Genomic DNA, 18,527 nt, shown 5'->3' on the forward strand with positions numbered 1-18,527 from the left:
ATCCTTTGTGACATACACAGTCTTCTCTGTCTTCTTTTTTTGTATCAATTTAATGTGTAGCTCCAATAATCACAACGAATGTTTCAATTTGTAGCAATGTTTTGAGTTCATGCTATCCTTCGCATACAGTGTAGTAGCCTCACCACAAAATAATTTACTTACCCTCCCTATCCATCAGGCTAGTACGGACATACTCCTACTCGTGAGGTCCGCATTGGTCATTGTTTCTGCCGTCCTCCATACCCACGCGCACACGGCTCCCAGTGTCCTCTGCGTCCCTCCGACGGAGTCCGGCCCCCACCTGGTGTAACCCACCCTCGGCCCAGAGTCGTCCTTCGGCCGCCGCGTAAAGCGGGGCTGCTGGAAACTCAATCCGTCGCTTTGATCTGAAAGTGACTTTATGTGACCTTCGTTTTTGAAGGCTGCTTTCGCTGGTTGTAGAATTCTGCTTTCGGTCATTTGAAAGACATTTTTCTATGGAGAGAATTCGGGTTTCATCGGCCCCCCGAGTTGAGTGCGTTTCCTCTGGCCTCTGTTGAGATTTCCTCTTTATCTTCAGCTTTCAGCTATTTGAATCTGATGTGTCTAGGTGCGGCTTTTTCTGTTTACTCTGTTTTGGGTCTCTGATTCTCTTACTTTGGCATTTTTAATCAAATTTGGGAAACTTTTAGCTGGCATTTATTTGAATTTTTTTCCCCGCCTCAGTCTCTCTTCCTTTCCTTCTGTGACTCCAATCGCACGTGGGCGGGACTGCCTGCTGTTACCCCACAGGTCACCGAGGCGCTGTTCACTTTTACCGTAATATTTTTTGCCTTCTGTGCTTCGGTCGGATCATATCCAGTGGCCTGTCCTCTGGGTCACTGGTTCTTTGTCTGGATCGCGGCCCCACCCCGTGCGTCCATGAAGAGAGACCTTCCCCCTCCAGGGCTGGGAGCTCTGTTTGGCCCCCTTCGGCGTTTTTGCGGCTCTGGCTTCCCGGTCTCATCGCTCCCCGCTTCCCTCTTCCCCACGGAGCTTCATCGCGCAGGTCTGTCTGCCAGCCCCCCCCCCCCCCCGACGTGCTCAGCGTGGGGCGCTTTCTGTTCACCGTTTCTTCTCTTGGCTGTAGGTCTCAGCGCTGCTGTGTCCCCAGCTGTTTAAGCCTCTGGCCAGACCTTTCAGCCTCTCAGCTGCGGTTTGTCCCTGAGTCCCTGGAATCTCGCCCCACGTGTGCAATGCGGGAGCCGGGCGAGGACTTGCAAGAAGTTAGTGCAGGGATTCTGGGCCCCACCTCCGGGCTCCCTCCTTCCTGGGCCGTCCCCTCCCACCAGAGGCACTCTGCAAGCCCCAAACTCTGCCCTTGACTGCTCTGTCCAACCGGCCTGCTGCGTCCACCTGAGTGCCATGCCACGTGCCACAGGGAGTGTCCTCAGAGGAGACGCCAGATAAATGCGTTCAAGGGTCGCACCCCACCCCCTCACCAGGTCCTGCCTGCCCTTGGCCCTTCTCCAGAGCCTCAGATGGCCGGGTGCTTTGTCTAAGTGCTGCATCCGAGCGCACAGGGTCAGTCTAGTGTTAAGTGTCTCCATCTGTGTCAGAAGCCGAACGTCCAGAGGAAAAACGTTTAAAGCCCATTTCAATGCCACGTCTGTCCCTGGAACTTCCGCAGCGCTCACCAGCCTCGGGGGACAGATGGTGTTCACTCAACCCCCTGTGTGTACATGGGAGCCGAGACCCCCCGCAGCATCCACAGGCGGCGGCTCAGGACCGCTGAGAGTGGTTACACCCTCTCGCAGCGGCCACAGGCCCCTGCCACCTGGCCTGTCATCCTGTGTCCCTGCGCCTGCCCCTTATTTTCCCAAGAAAACGTCTCCCTTCGTTCCTGCCCCTGCCCGCCTCTTCGGCTCAGGACAGGGCGGGACTCCCCTTCCTCCCTGGGCACCCAAACCACCACTGCCCCCGAGACGCTGCTGTAAGCGAGACATAAACTTCCTCCGTGGGGGCCGCGCATGCCAGTCAGCTCGTGCAGCTCAAGGTCTGGGGCAAAGGCCCCGCAGCCGGCCATTTGTGCCAAAGCTCTGCCCTGCCGACCTGCACGCTTCACCCTCAAGGGGCACAAGTGATTTATGAGGTGGGGCGAGCCCGGAACCCAGAGATGGGGCCATGGGTGGAGCCGAAGGAGAAGCTCAGACAGGGACACGTGGTGGGAAATGTGAGCGGTGCCCCGGGGTTGCTTTGGTGTGCAGGGCCAGACCGGAGGAAGAAGGGAGGGCTTCCTGGAGGAGGCGTCGTGGCAGCTGGACCTGGCGGGGCGGCAGCACCGGGGTGTGGGCGGCGGGCGGCACAGGTGGCTAAGAAGCAGTCACCACGGACGGCGCGGCTGGAGCGGGCGTAGCTGGCACCGCCGCTCGCGAGGGGGAGCAGAGGTGGACGGGGCTGGGAACGTGGGCACGGCCGCCGTGGTCCCCGCGGGCCCCTGTTCACGCGGGCCCCCTGCGCCCTCGCCCCTCCCAGACGTTCGGGGCTGCCGACTGGGAAGTCTTCCGCATCGGGGAGAGGGTCTTCCTCGCCGTCGCCAACAGCCACAGCTACGACGTGGAGATGCGAACGCAGAACGACTCCTACGTCATCAACTCCGTCATCTACGAGCTGAACGTCACCGCGCAGATGTTCGTCAAGTTCCAGGAGATCCCGACCTGCAGGTACCGCCGGGCGGCCCGCGGCTGGCCGGAAGGGCCGGCGTGGCGGTCCCCGGGCTGAGTGCGGTGGCTGCCAGGACGGACAGCTGCCCGCGCCCCTCGGACGGGTGACGTGGCCTCCCGCTCCCGCGTGTTGCAAACCTCCAGGGCCAGTGCTTTCGTGGCTCATGGTTGTGATCTTGGCTTCAACTGATTTCAGGTGGCGTGGTTGGTTGGTTCGTTTGTTTGTGTGTTTGTTTGTTGCAATTCAGTGGCTGTCGTTAAAGTCACAGACACACGCAACCACCACCACAGGTGAATTCAGAAGCTTCCGTCAGCTCACACAGAGACCCCAACCTGTCACCTCTCCCGCGCGGCCTCCAGGCCCGGCGCCACCGCTCGGCTCCCCGTCCCCGGGGGTGTCCCTGCGGTGGACATTCAGAGGAGGGGAGGTGTGCCATGCGGCCTTTTGTGACCAGCGTCTTTCGCTCAGCATCACGTTTCCAAGGTTCCTCCGGCTGCAGCCGTTGTCGGCGCCTCATTCCGTGACGGGCCCCGTGGCGCGTGGCGCACGGGCGGGCCACATCGTCCGCTGACGGGCGTGCGGGCTGCTTCTGCCCTTGGACCACATGGTGTGTTTCTGAAGAATAAAAATGCACTTCGCACGACAGGCAGTGGCAGGAAGCCATGGCGACGCCCTTGAGCCCCGAGGTGCTGATGACATTGGCCATGAGCCGGACTCCACTGCTGGCTCCTCACCTAGGGCCCTCGGGTGCAGAACCCAGCTACGATTGGAGGAGTAACGCACGTGGACCCGCACCGTGGCCACGGCCCACACACCTTGCCAGTGGCTCCCTACTGACTGTAGCCGCGGTCAACTCTCTGGAGCTGAATCAGAGCTGGCCGTGAGCTGGCCGTGGCTGGAAGTGGCCCGGCACGTGACCCCGGCCAGTGGAGGAGGGAAGGAGTGAGGAGCCCCAGGGCCCTGCTGACCTCGGCCTGCCCCTCGGTGTCCCCAGGCACCGCTGGGCCCCGTCACTCCTGGGTCCTGTCTGAGCACCCTGCTCCGGGCCAGCGCCCTCAGCTGTCCACAGGGAAGAGCCCAGGGCAGGTCTTCAGGAGAGGGTGGCCTCCTGCTGCCTGAATGAGGCCACCAGATGCAGACGCACCAGCCTGGCGTGGCATCGGGCTGACTCCCGCCAGCCGTGGGGCTCCCACCCCCGCTTCCTCATCTGCAAAGCGGGCACAGGGCCCGCGGCCATCAGCGAGGGGACGGGGGTGGGGGTAGGTGCCAGGGCAGTTCCTCCGGGCAGCCGCTCGGCAGGTGCCTCGGAACTGACCGTCTTGCGCAGACTCGCCCTCAGAGGCCGGAGGCTGTGGTCCACGACGGGGAGCCGCGTGTGGCTCGAGCAGGCAGCCTCCACGTGCATTTCTGCATCGGCACCGCCCGGTGTCGGGGAACGGGCCGGGGGCACACGGGCGACCTCCTGGCCCGCGTCCGCGAGCTGCCGCCCCAGGGTGCTGTGAGTCCACAGCAAGTGACTCTGAGCTCGGGACCCGTGAGTGTCCCGGCCTCTTCTGGGCGAAAGACTGCCCGCCGCACAGAGGCGCCAGCCACACTGGCGAGCCGTGCGTCCGTCGTCCACGCAGTCCCGCCGGTGTGGCCGTCCACACGCGGGGACATCGCTCGGCCTGAGGACGGAGGGACGCTGGTGCCGTGATGGACCTGGGGGACGTCGTGCTGAGTGAAGCGAGCCGGTCACAAAAGGACAAACCCTGTGCGCTCGGTGCCTGTCGTGGAGGTCCCCAGTGGAGCCACACCCACAGGGGCGGATGGCGGCGGCAGGGGCTGGGGGGCAGAGGGAGGGGCGTGTCCAGAGGGGACACGGTGCCGGTCTGGGACGACTGGGTCCTGGTGTCCGGCAGTGGTGGCAGTTGTGCAGTGAGAACGCGCTCAGCGCCGCTAGACCGTGCACGTAAAAATGGTTAGGACGGCACGTTTTATGTGAATTTTAAAATTAAAAGTTTAAAAAGAATTTTTAAATTTTCCTAGAACAGACCAAGTCCCTGGTAGCTGAGACAACCACCCCTCAGGCCCGACCCTCCTCTGCGGATTTGGGGTGGGACCTGGGCCCCGAGTTCCGAGTTCTGGGGGTAGGAGAACTGGCCGAAGGCAGCTCGTCAGCACCTCAGGGCTCCGTATCCTGACGTACACCCCCTAACGACCCCACTAGTGCCCCCCATGTCTCCCCTGACACCCCCAAACATGCACACACCTCCTTAATACCCCACACCTCCTCTAACACCCCTTGTCTCCCACACATCCCCTAATGCCCCTCGCGCCTCCCCTAACACTTCCGCTGCCTCCTAACTCCCCCCAACATCTGCCCCCCAATGCCTGCCCTTCCCCCCGCAGCGCCCTGGACTGGGAGTTTTTCTCAGTGGGAGAAGATTACTTCCTGGTGGTCGCCAACTCCTTCGACGGGAACACCTTCTCGGTGAATAGTGTCATCTACAGGTGAGGAGCTGCAGGGGCTGAAGCCCCCCGCCCGACCGGGGCCGCCTGGGGCGGGCGCAGAGCGAGCCGCGGGCCTCGGGCCAGCAGGTCGCCCGGCATGCCCGAAGGCACCGCGGCGCCCTCGGCAGCGCCACTTCTGAGGGTCACAAGCACCGTGCCTCCAGTTTCCCGGTTCCACTTCCTGCCACTTATGGCAACAGTTGATTTTCGCGTCCGGCCACTGACCAGATTACCCGGTCAGTTCCGATGGGTTTCTGAGCCGGAGCCTTGTGGGAACTCTAGCAGCCCGGCCGCCTCTGCGGATAACAGCGACTTCGCCTCTTCCGACGCTTTTGCTGTTTACCTAGTCTCCTTAATTAGGCGATCCCAGGACAATTCTAGAACAGTCTCCACCCGTTTCCCTGTCTTGCTGACGGTGAGGTTTGACAGGAGCCGGCCGAGCGTCACGTGGTTTGACGGGACGTGAGCGGTTGCCTCCCGTCTGCGGGGTCTGTCTGGAGCCCTCGGCGCTGCGTGGTCCTTCCCGGGTCGTCTCCGGGTGTGGGGGCGTCAGGGGGGCTTCTCCGCATCCCTGGGGCTGGCGCCCCCTGGCGCTGTGCGCCCCCTTAGCGAATCGCCGGCCGCCCATGTTCCCGGCTTAGCTGATGCTGTCGCATCTTTAACAGGAAACAAAGTTGTTCCGTGGTTTTCTTTCGGGCTTTACTTCCATCCAGTTTGAAATGAAGCCCAGCCTAACAGAGACCACCCCGCCGTTTCCCACGGAGGCCTGGGGGCTGCCGCGGGCACGCCGGGCTGGGCGGGGCCCTGGGGGGCGCGAGGGGCCGCAAGGGGGTGGACGGGGCCAGCCTCGGGACTCGGCTTCCCTCTGCTCCGAGCCCGGCTCTCTGATGACGACCAGCAGCGCGTGCAGCGGGACGCGTGGCCCCTACTCGCGGCGCCCGCAGGAGGTGGCTTCCTGGCACGGGCCGCCCCCGCCCCCGCCCCTGCCCCCGCCCCCGCGCCTGAGGCTCGCCTGTCTCCCCCGCAGGTGGCAGGGCTACGAAGGCTTCGTGGCGGTGCACCGCCTCCCCACCTTCGGCTGCCGGGACTGGGAGACCTTCCGCACGGCGGCCGGCTCCTACCTCATCTACTCCAGCGCCAAGGAGCCGCTGTCCCGGGTGCTGAGGCTCAGGACCGGCTGACGTCCCGCCCCAGGGACAGCGCTGGCCTCGTCGCACTCAGAGCCCCTCGAGGAGCCCCGGGAACCCTGGCAGCCGACCCCCGCAGTGTCGCCTCATGAGCCGCCCTCCGCTGGCCCTGGCCCTTGTCCGGTTGGGGACGTCTCCACCCCGGTGGCTGTGACGGCCAGACTCACGTGGCCTCTGGGAAGTCAGGCGGAGCCCAGAGTTACGCTGCACATCTGGGCATCCTGCAGAGATTTCGCTTTATGGGAAAAGTTCATACAATTTTTTTTACCTCAAAAGCAGCGGGGCCTGGTCACCTTCCCCGGGGCGCCGCCTCGCAGCCCGGCCGCTCTGTCCCGGCTGGCGAGCCCAGGTGGGGAGCAGGCTCGCCGCTGCGCTGCTTCCACACCAGCTATTTATTGCGTTCTGTCTGTGCTGAAATATATTTATGACGCCCTTTGCACAGGGCACGCTGCGTCTGCGTGGTCGGTGGGCCTGGGCCCGGCTCCGCCCCCGCAGCGAGCCTGGCCCTCGGGTCCTGCGTTACCAGCATGGACAGAGGACACCTGCCCTCTGCAGGGGACACTTTCCTGTGGCCTGTGGCCTGTGGATGTTGTGAAGGTTGGTCAGGGTGGGGCGGATCTCGAGCAGTGTATGGCATGCGCCCCGTTTCCAGAGGCTGCACCCATGGGAGCCGCTGCGTTGGGCAGGGCCCTGGTGCCTCTGTGCCCAGGCGCTGGGGCTGGTGGGTGCGCAGGACGGACCGGGACCCCGCCTCGGGGCCAGCGCTCGCTCTGTTCCTCCCTGTCCAGGGCCTCTGACCCTACACCAGGCGGGGCCTCCTGCCTCCCTGGGCGGCTTCCAGGGGGGATGTGACGCATTCTGGGAGCCTGGATGGGGGGTTACCAGCCCAACCAGAGGGGCTCCAGTGAGGAGTGTTGCCCCACACCGGAGGCTTTGCTGGGAAGGCCCGTGGGGTCCACATACGGCCAGACCACGGTGGCAGTGAGACCAGGCCAACTCTGTTGTCCACCCGGCCTGCCTGGCAGGGTGACTGCGCTGTGGGGGACGGCCGCACAGCCAGGGCACAGTGGGAGCTGCGGCCAGCCTGCGCCCTGCTCCCTGTGGTCAGGTCCACGGCAGGAAGCGGACGTACGCCGAGCCCAAAGCTCCCCTGTCCGGCCAGAGTTGGGGTTCCTAGACTGGAACTGGGGCCCTCTTCATTTCCACAAGACAAGATCTTTCTAGAGCCTCCTTCAGACCAGTAAGTGGGCCGTGTGCCTCAGGGAGTGCTGGGGCTGACCCCAGGGAGGACAGCAAAGGGCCGGGGCAGGGTGGTCTGGGGCCAGGCCAGGGACCTGTGAGAGAGCGTCCCCCGGGCGATCCCACACACGTGGACCCCTTCCATGTACACTCGGTGTTTTGTAGACAGAGGTGTGCCCCTCACTCCAAGTCAGGCCCTCTGGACCCCCGCGTCCCTGCTGTCACTGTCCCCAAGGCCTGGCCATGTCCCTGCCCTGGGCAGCCAGGGGCCCCGTTCTGTCTGGGCCTAGCGGCTTATGGGGAGAGAGAAGTAGGGGATAAGCCGCAGCTCTTGGGGTCTGCTGGGGGGTTAGGGCTTTAACTGGGATTCGACGTAGGGCCTCAGCAGCCCAGGAGAAGGGGATGAAAGGTGGATCGCAGCCGGGTGGCCTGCAGCGTCAGCGAGGGCAGTGGCCTGTCATCTCAGGGCTTGTCCCACAGGAGGACCCCGGCAGGGCCCCGGAGGCAAGGTGCCCACCCAGAACGAGGAGGCCGCATGGGCCAGGGACATGGCGGGGGCGCCTGAGACCCCAGCCTCCACGCCTGGGACGTGAATTCACAGGTCAGCTTGGCCGAAGCAGACACTGAAATCGGTGGGCTCAGGGAGCAGCGGGCCCTGCGCCCGCCGTGTGAGGCCTTGCCCACGAGGCGGAGGCCTGACAGACGCCCTCGGCCTGGGGCTGCACCCTCCACCCCCTGCGGGCTCCACGTCGCCTGAGCCAAGTCCTCGTAAGAAGTCTCCTCTCTGCACTTGTTGCTGGCACCGTTCCCTGGACAGCGCCGGGCTCAGACAGGCAGGCGCGCAGGAGGGGCGACCCGGGTGCTGCCCCGCGCCCCCCAAGCACCGCCATACACTGCTTCTCTCTCCCCGGGGTGACCCGGATGTCCGCCGGCTTTCCCTTCGCCCCAAGGGTGTCACTGAGGGGTCTGGCTTGCCACGAGGAAAGGGGTCCGGTGCCCAGGGAGGAAGGAGGTGGACGGCTCAGACACGGCGGCACGCACAGCCCCCGTCCTGCCCACGGCCTCCTCAGCGGCCAAAGGCACAGCGTCCGACCGCTGCCCCACTGGGTAGGGACAGAAGCCTGAAACCGAGTCGTTTACATTATGAACGCTAACGAGAGGGGGAGGATGCAGAGCACGCGGAAATGTTTACATCTGCTCGAGCCGGCCCTTCTGGTTTTCGTCCTGCCGATAAACAGTCACGAGGACGCACGAGGTTTCGTGTGGATTTGCGTCCGGCGTGACGTGGCACATTCTGGGCATTTTGACGAGCATGTTGCAACCTTGCGACTCCCCTGAGCCCGTCGCCCCTGCGTGTCCACGGACATTCTGTTCGAGTCTCCGCTGTGACAGATGACGCTTTACGAACAACTTTGTGTGAGCCGCACTCGGCTTTGAGGTCACTGTGGTGAGGCCGTGGTTTCCTGCAGGAACGCTGACCACGGCGGGCCGGGCCTCTGCCCCTGGCCCCCGAGCAAGGCCAGGGACAGCCGGACCTGCGGCTCGCATCGGTCCTCCCCACGCGAGGCGCCCGCTTCACGGCCTGCCGGTTAGGGACCGGGGGCTGCTGACACCGTCATCTTGTCTCACTGTGGTCACCGTCCTGGGGCCAGGCTGCCGGGCCTTTCCCGTGGGCACCAGTGACCTCAGTGACTCGGCCTGCCACACACACATGCATGCGCACACACAAACCACACATGCACATGCACATGTGTACACACACAAACCACAATGCACACACATGCACACACATTCACATCCTCACACACATGCACACAAACCACACATGCACACACATGTATACACATTCACATTCCCCACACACACGTGCACACACAAACAGCACATGCACACATGCACATACACAAACCACACACACCCAAAAACATTCACACCCCGCATGTGTACACATGCATGCACACATTCATATCTCATGCATACACAGACACAAACCACACATCCACACACACATGTGTATACACACCAACCACATATGCAGGCACATGTACACATATTCACATCCCACACACGAAGGCACACAAACCACATATGCACACGCACATGCGCACACAAACCATATGCATCCAAACATATTCCCATCCCACGCGTGTGCACACACATGCACACGATCATGTCTCATGCATGCATGCACATCCCACACATGCACACACATGTCACATTCATATCCCGTGCGTGCACACACATACACATATCCACACATGCACACGCATATACACAGTGCCTTGGTAACTAACAAGGTGATCCACAGAGCATCTCCAAGAACACACAAAAGCACTTTGAACAAATGAGGGAAAGTTTGGCCTCCAGGTTAAATTACGCTAAAATTGAAAAATTCAACTATCGTATCGGCATAATTTTGAAAGTTTAAAAGTTACAGATGTTAAAATTCAAGATTCTAGAATAGTATTTATTATTTTGGAGAGAAACTTTCCAAAGGTAAAAACTATGGAAACAAATGAAAGGCAAGAAAATAAAAAGGGAAGATATACATGAAAAATACAGAGGTGATGGATAAGTAGAAGGTAGGTAACAGGTAGGCAGGCAGACAGGTAGGTCGATAGGTGGGCGGCCGGGCGGTAGATGGGAGAGAGCGGAGTTACGCAGCCATCTAATGAGTGACGCCTTTTGCTCCATCGGCGGACGAGGGGGGGGGGGCCGGCTCACGCTGACACTGCTCCCCACCCTCCCTGGCTTGACTTGAGCGCTCGGGAGGTCCGAGGTGCTCCCACAAGCCGCTGTGAGCCCCAGGCCACCCAGGACTGAGCACGGAGGGTGTGAGCATGCACTTACAGCAGAAAAGACCCAGTGCTGGAAAACAGACTTAAATTCTGACGAGTTACACCCACAAGTCACAAGTGAATGTGACAACAGTGGGTGACCCCGGCCCGGGGCGAGGGTTTGGCGTCTGTCTGAGCCCCTGCTCCGGTGAGTCCTGCAGTGACTAGGGAGACTGCAGGGCATTGGGGCGCCTGGCCGGCCGCTGGGTCTGGCTGGCCACACACAGGGCTGCTCTCTGGTCTATGCCACCGACCCAGGGTGGTGACCGCCTTGCAGAGAGACAGGTGGACACAGCCCAGCGGGCCATGGTTGACGCCCAGGAGCGGGCATGGGGCGGGTGGCAGCTGGGTGTGAGACAGAGCCCTGCTCAGGGAGCCCTCTGTCCCCCTGACAGAGGGCTCCATGGGTCAGGACAGCAGGTGGCCGCCGAGGGGCCCCCTGCAGCTCACCGGTGTGGTCGGAGGCACCCTGGTGGCCCTGCCGGGGGGCACTTCAGAGCTGGGGGGGGGGGAGCAGCCGCCACGGAGCCTGTGTCCTGCCGGTTGGCCAGCCGCAGCGCCCACCTGCTCCGCACAGCACCCATCACACGAGGAGACCAGGTCTAGCCGCATGGTCTCAGCTGTCACCGGAAGCAGGCAAGGCTGTCGCCCCGTGGACTGGGTCGTGTCGCGCGGCGAGTCTCGCTCCCGGGCTCCTGCTCTGGGCGGTGGCCGTCTGCGCATGCGGCACGCTGTCCCCCGCCCCGTGGAGGCGGGCCCGCGGTCCGGGCGTGGGAGGGCGCCCGGAACCCGCCGGGCGTTCCCCGCTGGTGTGCCGCAGCCGACGCATCGCGGCCGCGCTGGCACGTGCCTCCCCGGTCCCCGGCGCCTCCCCGGGCGCGGGATCAGATCGTAAGGTGGCCCCGCGCTCGCGTCCCGCTTCAGGTCCCTCGGGACTTCCCAGGCTCAGAGCGGCCTCCACTGCCAACCCTTCCCGAGGCGCCGCTTGATGACCGTCCCTCCTTCAGTTCGCAGTAGTTTATCTCCCTTTGCTCCGCCTCCTCCCGCAAATATTTAAAATACAAACACTGGCGCAAGGAGAGTAACAAATAGAACTGGAAAGATGAGTCAGAGTTACATAGGCCAAGGCGACAGCTACCCTGAACGCGGAGCAACACAGGTAAGAAAATCGCAGTGAGCTCTGAGATTCCTGGCAGCAAAGGTGAAAAGGGAGCGAGGGAGGGAGGAGGGGAGGGGACCGCAGGGACCCGGGAGGGACAGGTCCTGTTGCTGGAGAAGACTGGCTGCCTGGCCTTGGAACATCAGACATCAGTCCTCCGGTCCCAGAGAAGGAGCTGCTGTAGGCGTCTGTGAGTAGAAAAGCAAGGCACAGTGACGACCAGAGGCGACAGGCCTTCCCAGGAACCACGCGCTGATGGCCGGCAGGAGGCGGCCAGGGCGGAGCCCGTCTGCGCGCGGACTGGCCCGCCCCGCCCCCTCGCCGCCCCCCAGCCACTCTGGACCCTCGTCAGGAGTCTCCCCGTGGTGTTCAGGGTTTGGGTTTGGAGACCTTTTCCCCTCACTGGACTGAAATTTGGGGACGAGCGTCACTCTTCTCCAGCACCCTAAGAATAAACGCAGCTGCTCAAAGGATAGCGCGAGCAGCACCCCTCACTCGCTTCCCTCTGGAAAACGCTGGTCTCCGCCACTTTGCTCCAGTTCGTGCTGTGATCAGACGAGGAGCTGGGACGGGGACGGGCGGGGACCCAGGGTGGCATCGCCCGCGCCCTCCACAGACGAATCTGCGCCCCAGCCCTCGGGGACCCTCAGGCTCAGGGGCACCAGCCCTTCGCTCTCGGGGTGCATTCCCACCCGCGGTGCCACGTGGGAGAGGCCTGCAGACAGAGTGGGGGGACACGGGGCTGCGTGACAGGGGTCTGGTTTTAAACCCCAGCTGGAGCGCCCCCTGGCGGTGCCGTCGCGGCGTCGGTCCGTTTCTCTGAGCCTCGGTTCCTTGCGCCGCGGATGGGTCTCGTGGCGACACTGCTGACCGACACTGCTGACCGGCGCGCTCTGGGCAGTGCTGTCGGGGCGGGCACCGCGCGGGGCAGCTGTGGCTACCGGCTTGCCGGGGGCATGCCAACGCCACGGGCCCGCTGCCGCCCGCCGCGAGCACTAGGGTGCGGGGCTCAGGGGGTCCCTGGACACGGGGGTGCTGGGCAGGGACTTGAGGTACTCCAGGTGCCTCCTGGCGTCCTCCTGGTTCTGGCGCACGTAGTACACGACGTAGGCGACCACCATGGCGAACCAGCCGAACATGGTGACCAGCATGGCCACGTCGGTGGTCTTGTGGTGGGCGCTGCAGAAGCTGACGCCGGCGTCGAGCGCCTGGATCAGCGGCTTGCCGGCGAACGCCTCCTGCTCCGAGGTGTGGCAGGCGAGCTCGTGCACCGAGTCGGGGTCCAGCTTCAGCTCCCACAGCGCCTCCTGCAGGGCGCACTCGCAGTGCAGAGGGTTGTGGGCCAGGCGGATCTTGGCGCTGAGCTTGCCCAGGGCGTCCTTCGGGACCCTGCGGATGCGGTTGTGGGACAGGTCCAGCAGCCGCAGGCCGCCGGCCAGGCCCGAGAAGGCGGCGGGGCCCATGGTCTCGATGGCGTTCTGAGACAGGTCCAGCTCGCGCAGCTGGCTCAGGTGCTGGAAGGCTCCGTTGGGGACGCGGGCGATTCTGTTGGCGTCGAGCTTCAGGAGCACGGCGTTGGCGGGGATGTCCCCGGGGATCTCCTGCAGGCCCCGCGCGCTGCAGTGCACGGCCACGGCCCCCGCGTGCTCCGGACACTGGCAGCTCTGCGGGCAGCAGGCGCCCAAGCGCAGGCAGAACAGCAGGAGGAGGCCAGGCCCTCCCGGGCGCCCCCGCAGCGCCGGGGGGCTCTGTTTGCCCGTGGGGCGCATCCTCACCCCTCCCGGGGCGCGGGCGTGTCCTCTGGCTGGGTGTCGCGGCTCTAGCTCTTCCCCACGCCCCCCGCTGAGCAAGCGGCCACGCGACTCGGGCATGCACCCGTTCCCTGGGCGTCAGGAAAACTACCTTCTCCGACGGTTCTGAAAAGAGGGGAGCAGGTGGCATTGTCCTCGGGGGTCCCGCTGGGACCCGAGACACACTCTGACTTTGGGGAAATGTCACAGGCAAACTAAAGCCTCTGTAACTGATTTCTGGGGACTCTCAATGCCACCAGTAGAGAAAGGACAGGTGGAGCTGCCTGCTGGCTGAGGCCGGCACCTATCAAAATGCTCGGACAACCCTGCCTCTCGCCCTGGACACACCCACCAGGCACCCAGGGGACCAGGGGCCTGGACAGCATGGGGTGGGGGCGGTGAGGCGGACTGGGGTCCACCCTCTGCAGGACCCCACGCTGACTGAATGGAGGGCCACTAGGAACCAGCGGAGCGCTCATCACGCCCGCCAGGCTGCTGTAGGAAGCTTAGCACTTGGCTAAATTTGACAACCCTTTAAAAATTATAATAAATACAGCTTCTCTCTGCTGGCCCTGATGCGAACAGCGACCCGGCCCTGGCGCCGGAGTCGGCGCCTTTTATTTCAGTTATGCTTGAAAAGGGAGGAAAAAGAGAAAAGCCAAGCCCCGGGCGCGCGCTGCGCTGGGGCGCGGAGTGGCGGGGCCGCGCGGGGCCTGGGCGGGTAGGGCTTGGATTCCAGGGCCCGGAACCCCCAGACCCGCGGGAGGGGATGGACGGGGGGTGGGGGAGTTCACAGCCCTGGGCGGGGCGGGGTTTTTACCTGCGCGTCCGTGTCCGGGGACAGCTCTGCGCGAGGCTCTCGGCCGCTCCCAGCCGGTCCTGGCGCCACACCCAGGCGCGGCGGCGACCCCGCAGCCCGCGCCCAGGTCCGCGGCCGCTGACACACACGCGGCTCGGCCAGTGCTCCGCGCTCCGCGGGCGGGGCCTGGGCGGGGCCGGAGAGGGGCGGGGCCTGAGAGGGGCGGGGCCGGGGCGACAAGGGGCCTCGGAGAGCGGGGAGGGGGCAGTGCCTGGGCGGGGCCTATGGGCGGAGCCTCAGTTGGCGGGGAGGGGGAGAGGGCGAGGGGCTGGGCGGGGCCTGGGCGGGACAGGGCCGGGACGACGTGGGGCCTCAGGTCGCGGGGAGGGGCGGGGCCTGGGCGGGGCCTGGGGCGGGGCCTGGGCGGGACAGGGACGGGACGACCTGTGGCTTCAGATCGCAGGGAGGGGCGGGGCCTGGGCGGGGCCTTGCAAAGGCAGGGGCGGGGCTAGGGGTGGGACTTTCAGAGGAGGTCTGTTGCGCGGACAGCGGGCGGAGTCCGCGGGCTGGTCGGGGCTATCAGGGGTGCAGAGCCCCACTTCTGCCCGGGGTTCAGCCCCACCCCGCGCGCGGAAGCTAATCCTCTCCTGGCCCTGGGACCTGGATGCGTGGGGCCTGGCGACCTTCGGGTCAGCGCAGAGCCCTTGCCGTCCCTCGCAGCCCCGATGCCAGTGGTCCCCAAAGCTGGTTAGTGGGGTTAGCTCCCCACCCAGCTGGGTCCTCTCCTGCCCCGGAGCCTCTGTGTCTTGGAGTCTGTGCATGTAAACCCCAGGAGGGTGAGAAATATGGGTGTGGGGGCGTTTAGGTTGTGCCTGAGCCATCCTAAGGTTTTTAAAAACAGTTTTATTGTGGCGTAATTAATATACAATAAACCACAGTTTAAATCTGATCCGTTTGACATTTGTATATACGGTGAAACCATCATCACCATCGACGCGGTAAATCTCCCAGTTGCCCCCTTGGTACTTTCTCCCCCTGTCCCACCCCCAACGCAGGGCAGGACGGGTCTGCGGTCCCTGTAGATCAGTTTGCATTTCTTATAATCGCTGTAAATGGGATCGCAGGTGTGTGCTCCTTTGTCCAGCTTCTTTTGCTCATCGTAATCTCTTGGAGTCCACCTGTGGGTCCTGCTTTGTTTATCGTGTCATTCCTTCCAGTGCCCATTCATCGTATGAATGTTCCACAGTGTGGTGTCCGCTGGCTAGTTCCTGGCGTTTGGGCTATTTTCAGTCTAGTTAGCGCAAATAAAGAGAAATGAACATGGAGTGCGACCTTAGCTTGGACAAACATCCTTATTTCCCTTAGGTAAACGCCCAGGGACAGAATGGCTGGCTCGCAGGGCAGCTATGGTGCTTGACTTCAAAGAAACTGACAAAGCAATTGTACGATTTGACATTCCCGCCAGCCATGTGCGTTCACGCCCTCGCCTGCTCTTGGCAAGGTCAGGCTTTTTAATTTTAGACACTCTAATAGGTGTTTAGTGGTGTAGCTCACTGTGGTGTTAATTCGTGCTTCCCGGGTGACCAGCGGTGGTGAAACATCTTTTCATCTGTTTATTTGCCATTTATCTTCTTTAGGGAAGTGCTCTGTTCAAATCTTGTACCCATTTTTGAGTTGTCTTCTTATCGTTGAGTTTTGAGAGTTCTTTGTGTATTCTGGATACAAGTCCTTTATCAGATATGTGATTTGTAAATATTTTCCCTGAGTCCGTGGATTCCTTCCTTTCTCTTAAAAGTTTTTCAAAGAGCAAAGTTTTCAATTTTGAAGTCTGATTTATCCATTTTTTTCTTTTATGGATCTTGCTCTTTTCCGATGTCATATGTAAGAAATATTCGCCTGACTCAAAGCCACAAGGATTTTATACTTCAGGTTTTGCATTTGGGTCTGTTATCCCTCTAGAGTTAGTTTTGGTATATGATGTGAGATATGATTCCAAGTTTATTTTTTGTGCACGTGGATATCCACTGTTCCAGGACAGTTTGTTGAAAAAAAAAAAACTACTCTTTCTCTACTGAATTACCTTTGTACATTTGTTGAAAATGAGCGATCCATGTGTGTATGTGTCTGTTTCTGTACTCTTTATGTTCGATTGGTCTATTTGCCTATTTTTTATACAAATATTCCAAGCTGTCTTCATTACTAGAGCTTTATAATAATTCTTGAAATCAAGTAGTATAAATTTTCCAACTTTGCTCTTCCATAAAGTTTTAGGTCATCCAAGATACTTTGCATTTCCTCATTAATTTTAGAATCAGCTTGCTAACTTCTACAAACAACAACAACCTAGTGGGATTTTTTTTGAGATTGTGTTGAATCTACAGATTGGTTTGAGAGAATTTACATCTTGATGATGCTATATCTTCCAACCCATGAGTATGGTATATCTTTGGATTTATTTAGAGCTTCTCTAATTTCTTTCGCCTATGTTTTGTAGTTTCTGGTTTACAGAACTTGCACATCTGTTGTCAGAATCATCTCTGATATTTTGTTATCGTAAGTCACATTTCGTTTCAATTTCTATTTTTCAATTGCTAAGATATAGAAACAAAATTGATTTTTGTAGTCTGATTTTAACTTTGCTAGACTCTCTTAGTTCTAGTTAGTTTTTAGTAGATACCTTAATATTCTCCACATATACAATCGTGTTATCTGTAAGTAAAAAGAGTATGGCTTCTTCCTTTCGAGTCTGGATGTATTTTGACTTCATTCTCATGCCTATCTGCCCTGGCTAAAGACTCTAAATTAATTCTGAATGGGAGGCATGAGAGCAGACATCCTGGTTCCTGGCCTTGGGGGAAGCGTGCAGCCTTTTGCTGCTGAGGACAATGTTGGCTGAGGTTTTCCTCAGTTGTCCTTGTCAGTGTGAGCAAGTTTCCTTTTATCACTAGTTTCTACCAGGAATGGATGTTGGATTTTGTGGAATGTTGTTCTGCATCTAGTGACAACCTTTTCTGTTTAAGTCTGTTACTATGATGGATTACACTGATTGATTTCCAAATGTCTTTGAGCTAAATCCCACTCGGCCACGGTATATTATCATTTTTATGTGTTGTTGAATTATTTAGTAGAGTTGGTGCTTCTGAGGTTATTTTTTTTTCCTTGATTGTATGTTGATAGCTTGTGTCTCTTAAAGCATTGTCTATTTATTTAAGTTGTTGAATTTATCAGTATAAAGTTGCTCATAATATTCTGTTATTAATCTTTAAGTGTAAAGTGATATCATCTCTCTTATTTCTGATATCGGTAATGTGTGTCTTCTCTCTTTTCTTTCAGGGATTAGTCAGGATAGAAGTTTATTAATTTTATTGATATTCTCAAAGAACCAGTTTTTGATTTCATTGATATCTCCATTCCCCTCCCCCCTTTTTTCCCCATGGATTTTTACTCTGATCTGTATTCTTTCTTTTGCTTACATTGGATTAATTCCCCATCCCCTTTTTCTGGTTTGTTAAGGTGGAAGCTGAGCTCACTAATTCGAGGCCTTCTTCTTTAGCATGTGCTATAAATTTCCCTCTAAGTTCTGCTTTAGATGCATCCTAGAAATTTCAATGTGTCATATTTTCATATTCACTAAGTTTAAAATATTTTGTAATTTTCCTTTTTCTTTCTTTGTGTGACCCAAGGGTTCAGAAGTATGTTATTTTGTTTTCAGACATGTGAAGATTTTCCAGAGATCTTTCTGTTTTATTATTATTATTATTATTATTATTATTATTATTATCTTAAATCCATCGTTGTCAGAGAACATACCCTGTATGTTTGGATCCTTTTAAGTTTTTCGAGACTGATTTTATGGTCCAGAATACGGCCTGTGTTGGTAATTATCATGTGTGTACTTACCTGTGAGTTCTGCTGTTGCTCGCTGGATTGTTCTGGGCTGTTGGTGGTGTGATTCGAGTGCTCTGCGTTGTTACCGATTTTCTGTCCACCTGCTCTGTTCATTATTGAGAGGGCGTGTTGAACTCTCTGTGACTGTAGATTTGTCTGCTTCTCCTTGAAGTTCTATCGCTTTTGCTTCGTGCATTTCGAAACCCCACATCGATTCATTGTGTCCTCTTGATTAATTTACCGCTTTGTCGTTATGAGATGACCCTCCTCATCCACCGCTTCCTCACCCGGAACTCCGCCCGGTGCGACACGGACAGGCCACTCCGGCTGTCTTCTGATTAGGCTGGCGTGGGGGAGCTTCCGCCATCCCTTTCCTTTTAACCTCGAGTGTCTTTATTTTTAGTTTCCTTTAAGATTTCCATAACAACCAAGTATCTTCCTCAATATATTTTT

The 18,527-nt window shown here is 59.3% G+C and overlaps 2 protein-coding genes across 2 annotated transcripts in view; one reads left to right on the top strand and one right to left on the bottom strand.

Moving 5' to 3' along the window:
• TSPEAR (thrombospondin type laminin G domain and EAR repeats) overlaps positions 1-6,627 on the top strand; it is a 38,699-nt gene extending 32,072 nt beyond the window's left edge. The window contains exons 9-11 of the mRNA XM_016143522.2: positions 2,494-2,681; positions 5,074-5,175; positions 6,203-6,627. Of these exons, the coding sequence (XP_015999008.2) occupies positions 2,494-2,681; positions 5,074-5,175; positions 6,203-6,356 (444 nt within the window). The 3' untranslated portion in view covers positions 6,357-6,627. The remainder of the gene's footprint in view (positions 1-2,493; positions 2,682-5,073; positions 5,176-6,202) is intronic.
• Positions 6,628-9,969: 3,342 nt separating this feature from the next.
• On the bottom strand, positions 9,970-14,337 carry LRRC3 (leucine rich repeat containing 3). The gene is made up of 2 exons (XM_016143434.2): positions 14,208-14,337; positions 9,970-13,513 (listed from the first exon to the last, which is right to left on the bottom strand). The coding sequence occupies exon 2, from the start codon at positions 13,466-13,468 to the stop codon at positions 12,593-12,595; it is 876 nt and encodes a 291-aa protein (XP_015998920.2). The 5' UTR covers positions 13,469-13,513; positions 14,208-14,337; the 3' UTR covers positions 9,970-12,592.
• Positions 14,338-18,527: the final 4,190 nt, after the last annotated feature.

This window comes from Rousettus aegyptiacus, unplaced genomic scaffold (genome assembly GCF_014176215.1).
Source record: "Rousettus aegyptiacus isolate mRouAeg1 unplaced genomic scaffold, mRouAeg1.p scaffold_m13_p_20, whole genome shotgun sequence".
Taxonomy (NCBI): domain Eukaryota; kingdom Metazoa; phylum Chordata; class Mammalia; order Chiroptera; family Pteropodidae; genus Rousettus; species Rousettus aegyptiacus.